The 9739-nt window shown below is 46.1% G+C and overlaps 1 protein-coding gene across 1 annotated transcript; it reads left to right on the top strand.

Annotated features, from left to right (window-relative positions):
* Positions 1 to 1158: 1158 nt before the first annotated feature.
* KLHL38 (kelch like family member 38) lies at positions 1159 to 9366 on the top strand. Its single transcript, XM_060116482.1, has 3 exons — positions 1159 to 2511; positions 7600 to 7705; positions 9077 to 9366. Exons 1-3 carry the CDS (start codon positions 1159 to 1161, stop codon positions 9364 to 9366), a joined length of 1749 nt encoding a protein of 582 aa, XP_059972465.1.
* The last annotated feature ends 373 nt before the right edge of the window (positions 9367 to 9739 follow it).

Genomic DNA, 9739 nt, shown 5'->3' with positions numbered 1-9739 from the left:
CCCAGGCACTTTTAGGACAAGGGACTCGGGATGTGCCCAAGTGGGCAGCAAAGTCTTCTCTAAGAGAAGCCATTCCTCCAGATCTATTTCTGCCGATGTAAACACTTGCCAAAGAAACAAGGCATGTGGGCATGCGCCGGCCCTGCAGGCCCTCAGGTTGCTGCAAAAGGCAACTGGAAAGTCACATGTCATAACAGTGCAAAGTACATATGCAACTATTCTTAGCCCTGGAATGTATACACTGTCTCCCTGCCCAGCAGTTCTTTCACAAAGGTCTAGAAAACTGTGAAAGTGCCTTCAGCATAAACAAATCCAGAATTCTCCCAGGACAAATTATTTGCCAACTGAAGGAAAGGCCTGGGTTTATGGTTTCATTTGGAGCGAGAGGTGGAAACTCTCCGGAGGGACCAGCCGGAGCAGGTATCGGTGGATGTCACTGCAGCAAAACAAGGTAAATAGCTCGAACGTTTAATTCTTCTGCAGGTAGACGGGCAGCCAGGTGTCATCCAATAAACCCTGTCCAGGGTATTGTTCGGTCTCTGCTTTCTATTTACCTCATTTTAAAAACAAATCCCACAAGACTCTGTGAAATCATGCTTTAAAAAAGAAAAAAAAAATCTCAAAGGTCCACTTTCATCCCTCATTTCTGCCTTGTTACAGAGGCCACACCCCCAGAATGACATCTGTGGGGAATGACTAACACCCAGAAAGATGTTTAGATGAGTTTACTAAATAACAGACATGCTGAGAATCTGGAGAAAGGTTCCCAGCCTCCTGCTGGTCAAATGCACAGACTGTCATTTTGCTTCAGGTTAACATTTCAGACCATGTGACCATTTGCCACCTTCAACTTGCCCAACTTATCCAACCACCTTCTCTTTCTTTTGGTTTTTCTTTTGTTTTGTTTTGTTTTTCTCAGATTGTCCACAGATGCTATTTGCCTGTTACCTTTGAGAGTAATCGTAACCAAAAAGGGAGGTGTCAGCTGTGAGGCCCACGCCACAGGTGGTCTCCCTTTCTGATCTTCACTGAGCCGTATTCTTGGCAATACCCACAGGCGTGTTGGTGAATGGACATAGGTGCTCTAAGTCTTGGAGCCGCCGCAGCTAAACCCTCCAGCACGTGCTCCCTCTCGGGACTTCTCCCCATCTTTGTAGGATGGACGAGGAATCGCCAGATGGGCTGCTCTTCAAAGACCATGACTTCTCCTCTGACTTGTTGAGGCAGCTCAATGGCTTGAGGCAAAGCAGGATCCTGACCGACGTGAGCATCTGCACTGGGGCCTGGGAGGTCCCCTGCCACCGCAACGTGCTGGCCTCCAGCAGCCCCTACTTCCGGGCCATGTTCTGCAGCAACTTCCGGGAGAGCAGCGAGCCCAAAGTCCAGCTGAAAGGCCTCGACTCCGCAACTCTGGAGCGGATCATCCTGTACGTGTACACGGGCGAGGCGTACATCACAGCGGAAACCGTCCTGCCCTTGCTGGAGGCCGCCTCCATGCTGCAGTACCCCAAGCTGCTTGAGGCCTGCTCCTCCTTCCTCCAGAGCCAGCTGGCCCCCAGCAACTGCCTGGGAATGATCAGATTCTCTGAAATCTTCAGCTGTGAGACCCTCAGGAAGAAAGCCAGGGAGGTGGCCCTGACGTACTTCCCAGAGGTGGCTGCGTCGGCTGATTTGAAGGAGCTCCGGGCCTTGGAACTGAGAGACTACCTGGGAGATGACGGGCTCTGTGCGGAGGAGGAGAAGGTGTTCGAGGCCCTCATGGTTTGGATCAAGCATGACCTCCAGACCCGGAAGCAATACATGCAGGAACTGTTCAAGCAGGTCAGGCTGCAGTACGTCCACCCAGCCTTCTTCTACCACTTCATCGCCAACGACGCCCTCCTGCAGTCCTCGCCCCCCTGCCAGACCATCTTGCAGACAGCCAAGAGGCAGATGTTTTCTTCGTACAGCACCACCAGTGCCCCGGACCTCCAACCTCTGTGGCATGTCCCCCCAAGAAACTCTTACCAAGACTTCCTCATCCTCTTGGGTGGAAGGAAGGACAACCAGCAGACCACCAGGGACGTCCTGCTGTACGACGGACAGACCGGCCAATGGCAGAGCCTTGACAAACTCCCGGCCCGGCTGTATAAGGCCTCGGCCGTCACCTTGCACCGCAGCATCTACCTGCTGGGAGGCATGGCGGTGGGCGCGGTGAACGGCGTGCCCAGTCCCAAGGTCTACATCTTCTCCCTGAAATCCAATCAGTGGAGGCTGGGGCAGCCCATGCTGGCAGCCCGCTACTCCCACAGAAGCACTGCCCACAGGAACTTCATCTTCTCCATCGGGGGGATTGGAGAAGGACACGAGGTCCTGGGCTCCATGGAGAGATATGACAGCGTCTGCAACGTCTGGGAGAGGATGGCCAGCATGCCACTGGAGGTCCTCCACCCTGCAGTCGCTGCGAAAGACCAAAGACTCTACCTTTTTGGGGGAGAGGACATCATGCAGAACCCTGTGCGCCTCATCCAGGTAGATGGTCCCTCCCACCATGGCTACACATACACACACGCACACCACATATATACATACACAAATACATGCATATACACATACACACATATACACATGCATATACACATATGTACATGTACGCTGCATACACATACATATATATACATACACACACATAATATATAATACATACATACATGCTTGTCAGTTGCAGGGGAAGGAAAAAGGAGAGAGGGAGAGAAGGAAGGAAGGAAGGAAGTTAGTTTAATTTCAGCCAGATTTTATCCATTTATGAATTCTTTTTGTGTAAGATTAATACATACAAAGGTACATCAGATACATCTAAAGGTTCTACCTAGAACACATCGAATGCCAGATAGTGAAGTCCTATAGGAATATTGCAGATGCTTCTAACCAAAATCAGTAAGGCCTTAAAAGAAGACTCCCAAGCACTGGTCCATAGTCTGTTACCAAATCCCCTGGAACCTGACCTCAGATCTGCTGAATCAAAATCTCTATGTATGGGGTCTTGACATTTACTGTTTACAAACGTTTACAGGAGATTCTAAGGCATAGCCAGGTTGTGGAACCCCTGCCTTAAATGATAGGTAGATGCTAATTTCACTAACAAGCTCTCTGAGAAGTGTGATTAATAAAGATCAAAATATCAGAATATTGGGTGTTTTCCACCTTGACACAAGTTCTAATCTCTGCAGTTCACCTAGATATGAAAAACTTCAAGCCTCTACGTGATATATAAAGATAATCAAGGAGGCCCCTGAGATCTGCTGTGTTCATTTAGAGGAGTTATATTAGGTGCCAACTACAGAGAAGGCCCTGGGGACGTGGACATGAGCAGTAAATCCCACTTACCCTCCAGGAGCTTATGAGTCAACTGAAATTCAGATGCTGAACAGAGGGGTGCTCTAAGAGCATAAGGGGTGCCCTAAACCAGTCTCGAGGGAATCGGGGAGGGTGTGAGGGTTCAGGGAACTTTGGAGGGAACTCTGTGAGGTTGGTTTAAGCTGACTTGAGCAGAGAGGCCGAGGAAGAGAGAAGGCAGGTGAGGCTGAGAGTAAAAGAGGAGGAGGACGCACAGGGTGGACAGAGGGCTGACATGGACAGAGGTGGGCGGGCAGCTTCTCTGAGCAGATGCGCCTGCGTCTGGAACAGGAGTCACACTCAACTGCTGAGGGAGGGGTGGCGTTCCCGGTAAGGGAACAGCTGGCACGAAGGCCCTGAAGCAGAAAGGGGCACGGCCCTCCGCCTGGAGGAGCTGAAAGCATGACCAGGTTGCAGCAAGTCTGTGCACCAAGGCGGCGCTGGGGATGGTCAGTCCCCCCATAATCTCTCTCAGCCCCCTTCCCAAGCCACGCGAGCAACCCCCTCCACCAGACTGCTGCCCCTGAGACCCTCCTACAGAAATTCCAGAACATTCCTGGGGGGATGAGTGTGGAGATGAAGCTGATCTGGCAGGGCTTTCCAGGCCTTGTCAAGGAATTGGGGTTCAAGCCTAAGAGTAGCAGGGTGGGTGAAGTAGTCAAATTTGCATTTTTAGAATTTCCTTCTGGATGCTATGTGGAGAAGGCACTGGAAGAGGCCTGTGTGGACAAAGGAAGGAGAGTTGGGAGATTCTTCTAGAGGTCCAGGCAAGGGATGATGGCAGCTCAGACTACGTGGGTGCCAGTGGAAACACAGAAAAGTGATAATTTCAATGCAATCCTTTTCTTGTTTTTCTCTCTCCTTCACTTCTCCAGCCCATATTGTCGACTCTTCCCTGACCATCTAGGCAGATTCTAAGTCTGTTCCAAATCCCACTCATTTACTTGAGCCAAGGGAGACATGTTCTGAACCCCTCCAAGCTCTGGCCACACAACACAGGTGTAATAAAGAGCTTCTGTGTAAAGCTAGAGCCCCTCCTACATTTTTTTAAAACTATTTTTCAAAATAAAGTCAACAACTATGTTGATGATTTCACATTACAAAATTGTTACCGATTCCTAAGAGTAAATACAAAACTCAAAAAAGCTTTTAAGCTACCTCATCAAGAAATGCTTATTTAGGACAATTAAACAAGAAGCTTAAATAGCCAAAAAACAAAAACCAAAACACTAACATGTGAGTGATCCTTTTACACTGCAGTCATGAGAAGGGGAAAATGGGGCAAGTATTAATTTGGAAGCTCTTCTTATCTACTTAGCATTAGCTTTGTAATGGAAATTGTACTCATTCAGATATCATTCAAGATGAATGCTTGGGGTTACTTGATGGGGTAGGCTGGGTGTTCAAATATAGGTTCAAAGATTTCTTCATCGGATGGTTTACCTGCACGCAAGCATTCTTTTTAAGGACCAGGCTGCCATGGCGTTACTGTGCAAATTGTGTGTGTACGCGTACCTTTCTACCTGGCCTTCTTTCTACCCCTATTGCTGGATGGCGTTAAGCAAATCCTTTACTATAACAAAGTATCACTTCCTCCATGGGTCAAAGACCATCCTTTGTTGTCCTTGCCTCATCCTCTCTGGCGGTATGGTGAGGACTGTGAACAAATGTTTAATCTATTTTTGAAACCATCCCCAAAGCTAACAGAGAACAGAAAGCCAGGAGCCAATTACTCAAGTAAAATGCAACCAGTGTTTGCTTTTCCCCCAAGGATCTCATGTTTCCAAAGAGTGTTCCCTACATATTTGCAGATGAAACCATGAGGCTTGACGGCCACTTGGTTGCCCCTGTCTCTAGCTGTGGCCTCCTCTATGCTTCACCAACTTTAAGGACTGACAGAGACTTCAAGAGGGCTTCAGTCTTGAAAGCCTCCATCAAGAAAGCCACACCGAAGAAAAAGGAACCGTCCTACACTGTTGGTGGGAATGTAAACTGGTACAGACACTATGGAGAATAGTATGGAGGTTCCTTAAAAAATTTTAAATAGAGTTACCAAATGATCCAGCAATCCCACTCCTGGGCATGTATCTGGAGAAAACCATAATTCAAAAAGATACATGACCCCAGTGCTCACTGCAGCACTACTTAACACGAGCCAAGACATGGAAGCAACCTAAATGTCCATCAATAGATGAATGAATAAAGAAGATGTGGTATATATATATACAACGGAATATTATTCAGCCATAAAAAAGAATAAACTAATGTCATTCACACAACATGGATGGACATAGAGATTATCATACTAAGTGAAGTAAGCCAGACAAAGACAAATATCATATGACATTGCTTATCTGTGGAATCTAAAAAAAACAAACAAAAAGATACAAATGAACTGACTTACAAAACAAAAACAGACCCACAGATATAGAAAACAAACTTATAGTTATCAAAGGGGAAATCTGGGGTGGCAGGGGGATAAATTAGGAGATTGGGATTAACATATACACACACATATATAAAATAGGTAACCAACCAGGACCTACTGTATAGCACAGGGAACTATACTTAATATTTTGTAATAATCTACAAGGGAAAAGAATCTGAATTCAGTTATATATATATATATATATATATATATATATATATATATATATATATATATATATATATATATATAACTGAATCACTGTGTTGTTCACCTGAAACTAACACAACATTGTAAATCAACTATACTTCGATTTTTAAAAATCTATAAAAGGGACTTCCCTGGCGGTCCAGTGGTTAAGACTCTGTGCTTCCACTGCAGGGGACACGGATTTGATCCCTGGTCAGGGAATTAAGATCCCACATGCTGCGGGGCACAGCCAAAAATACAAACCATCACCAAATATCTTTAAACACTACTAATACTGAAATAAAAGCAAATTAAAATAGTAAATGCTTTTTTAAAATCTATTTTTAAAAAAAGAAAGAAAAGCCACATCTCCATGGCCCCAAGCAGAGCCACAAGTGTGGTGGATAAAGGCATGGATTCTGGGTTCAGTCAGACCAGCTCTTCTACTACTCTAGCTGTGTGACCTTGAGCATGTCATTTCACCTCTCAGCCTCAATGGTCTAATCTGGAAAATAGAGGGAAGTAATGGTATCTACATCATAGGATGGTTGTGAAGATCAAATTTGGTAAAATGATAAAATATAAGGTCTTTAATATGGTGGCAAAAATATTTTGTACAGAAAGAATTTCCAGTCAAGAATATTGGAATATTTTGTTCCTTCGTCTCTTATATGAAGTCCATCCTATATCTCTTGTGCTAAATTCTCCAGTAATGAACTAATTGGCATTGGACATCTAAACTTTAAACTGAGGGATCTAACAGGAGCACGTGTTCTGGGAACCATGATTTGCTGCTCTATTTCAGACCAAGGCCAAGAAGTCCTGCCTCCACCTCTTTGCTCTTTCTTCCTTTTCTCATGCTTACTTTTTTCTAGGGTTCTAATGACTTTCAGGCATGACCTGTTATTCAAAAGCCTTCCTCCTTTAGCCCTAAATTTATTCTTGGCCCTAAGAGCCTCTCGGATACACTGGAACATTTTGAAATTTAAACATGAGCCAGAAATAAAAATGATTGAAAAATCACTGGTTTTACGCATGTCCAAGCTGCTCTATTTCCCACTGAAAGGAAAGAAATGCCCCAAGCAAGGTAAGCAAACACATACTACAAACACTTAGCTCTCGGTCCATTCCACAGACACACAGCCACTGAGCTCACAGGGCCACATAAAGACCAGTTTCTGGGAACATTCTTCTTTCTGTTATTTAATTATATTTTGTTTACTGATAGTAAGATAAGTACATTTTAAGAACTGGGAAAAAGAGCTTCCTTGATGGTGCAGTGGTTGAGAGTCCGCCTGCCAATGCAGGGGACATGAGTTTGTGCCCCGGTCCGGGAAGATCCCACATGCCGCGGAGCAGCTGGACCCGTGAGCCATGGCCGCTGAGCCGGCGCATCCGGAGCCTGCGTTCCGCAGTGGGAGAGGCCACAACAGTGAGAGGCCCACGTACCGCAGGGAAAAATAAAAAATAAAAATAAAAGAAAAGAACTGGGAAAAAAGTGAAAAGAAAGAGAAATCACCGCTCTTTCACCCTCTTAATTACTGTTTCTATCTTTTAAAAACGTTATCACTTTAAAATGCAGTGCCGTGATTATATTTCTCTGTCAGGTTTATCACATTTCCAGAAATACGTGGTTCAAAATGGAGACGAGAATGATCAAGAATGTATGTGCCCCTGCCGTGGTACTTGGGGAGCGGATTGTCATTGTGGGAGGTGAGTTTTAACAGAAGATCGAGAGGCTGGACACGAACTTGGCATCTCCCATGGGAAAACGGTCACTGATGTTTTTCTACAAGACAGTCTTTCTTTTTTTTTTATAAATTTATTTATTTAGTTTTGGCCGCGTTGGGTCTTTGTTGCTGCGTGCGGGCTTTCTCTAGTTGCGGCAAGCGGGGGCTGCTCTTCGTTGACGTGCACGGGCTTCTCATTGCGGCGGCTTCTCTTGTTGCGGAGCACAGGCTCTAGGCGCGCTGGCTTCAGTAGTTGTGGCACATGGTCTTCAGTAGTTGTGGCTCGCGGGCTCTGGAGCGCAGGCTCAGTAGTTGTGGCGCACGGGCTTAGTTGCTCTGTGGCATGTGGGATCTTCTTGGACCAGGGATCGAACCCATGTCCCCTGCATTGGCAGGTGGATTCTTTAACCACTGCACCACCAGGGATGTACCAAGACAGTCTTTTTAAAAGCACATAACTGAACCACTTTGCTCTACACCTGAAACTAACACAACATTGTAAATCAACAATTCCTCAATATAAAATAAAAAATAAATTTAAAAAAATAAAATAAAAGTACACCCATCCAACTAGCAGAGTGTGGACGACTTGACAAAGCTCTTTTCTCATCCAGAAGTTTCTCCCGGTCAAACAAGGAATGAAATAATGAACCTATTTCACAGAGTTGTGATCATAAAATGTGCTCATCTATCTAAACCACTTAGCACCATCCCAGACCTGGGGCAAATACTCAAAAAAAATTTGCTGTTGTAAATAAGATTAGCTGCTAAGGGATCATTTCTCTGTAATTGTAGTATAATACTATGGTTAAGAGGGCTGGTTTGGGGGTCAGATAGACCTGGGTTCAAATCCTGACTCTGCCACTAACTGGCTGTATACTCTTAGGCAAGTTATTCATCTCTTTGTGCCTCTGTGTGCTGATCTGTAAAATGGGGATCAGAAGAGTACCCACCAGATAGGGCTGTCATGGGGACCCACTTCTGAGTTCCCAAAGGCTCCGTCTTGGGATTGTTAAAGCTCTTGGATGAGCACATAAGAAAGATGAAAAAACTAATGAGGCTGAGAAGGCCACTGGAATCTCTGCTCTCAATCTAAGAACGAACGACATAAGTGTTGCCCTCACTTTGAGTTAAGATGCAGAGACTGAGGTCAGACGGATCTGGGTCCAAATCCCAGCTCTGCCATACACAAGACCTTGGGCAGGAGACAATGTTATGGAAACATTCCACGCTTTAGCTCAAGAGTCCAGCCTCAGGGTTAGGTGATGACAGAGATCAGACAGGTCCCTGGACCGCTGACCTCCAGTCCCAAATAAGCATTGCTGACCTTGTCGGTATGCCATTTGGTTTTCAGGTTACACAAGGAGGATCCTTGCTTACGACCCTCAGTCCAACAAATTTGTCAAATGCGCAGACATGAAAGACCGGAGGATGCACCACGGGGCCACGGTGATGGGGAACAAGCTCTACGTGACGGGTGGGCGGCATCTGACCACGGACTGTAGCATCGAGGACTCGGCCTCCTTCGACTGCTACGACCCTGAGACCGACACCTGGACGTCCCAGGGGCAGCTGCCTCATAAGCTCTTTGACCATGCCTGCCTCACTCTCCGGTGCATCCCCCACCCCTCCACCACCCCCTGAGGCCCACGAGAAACTGAGACGTCATCTGTCCTAGTCAAGATGCTCTTGTTGCAAGAGACAGAACGCAACTCCAAAAAGCTTAACCCTGGAAGGGTGCAGGGAGAGCTCACAGAACTGAAAGTTCCAGAGCCTGGAGGCCTGGGACCAAGCACGCTGTTGACAGAACACTGTCTCTCTGTCTCTGTCTTTCTTTTCTCTCTCCCTTTCCCTCTCTCCCTCCCTCCTTCTCTACCTCATCTCTGTTAGGCTCTACTCTACAAATAAGCTTCTTTATCCACACAGTGTGAGAACAATGGTAACTGATAAATCCAGACCCACACTCTCTAGCTTGGCATCTTCGGGAAGAACTTTACCATTATCCATATAGTAACTG

The sequence above is a fragment of the Mesoplodon densirostris genome, chromosome 13 (genome assembly GCF_025265405.1).
Source record: "Mesoplodon densirostris isolate mMesDen1 chromosome 13, mMesDen1 primary haplotype, whole genome shotgun sequence".
Lineage (NCBI taxonomy): Eukaryota > Metazoa > Chordata > Mammalia > Artiodactyla > Ziphiidae > Mesoplodon > Mesoplodon densirostris.
The sequence above is the reverse complement of the archived record's forward strand: the minus strand, read 5'-3'. Positions and strand labels throughout refer to the sequence as shown.

Bases quoted from the DNA above. Each gene is read 5' to 3' on its own strand.
- KLHL38 (XM_060116482.1), top strand. From the start codon at position 1,159: ATGGACGAGGAATCGCCAGATGGGCTGCTCTTCAAAGACCATGACTTC. The intron at 2,512-7,599 runs GTAGATGGTCCC...TTTCTCTGTCAG, and splicing joins ACCCTGTGCGCCTCATCCAG to GTTTATCACATTTCCAGAAA. The intron at 7,706-9,076 runs GTGAGTTTTAAC...TTTGGTTTTCAG, and splicing joins GCGGATTGTCATTGTGGGAG to GTTACACAAGGAGGATCCTT.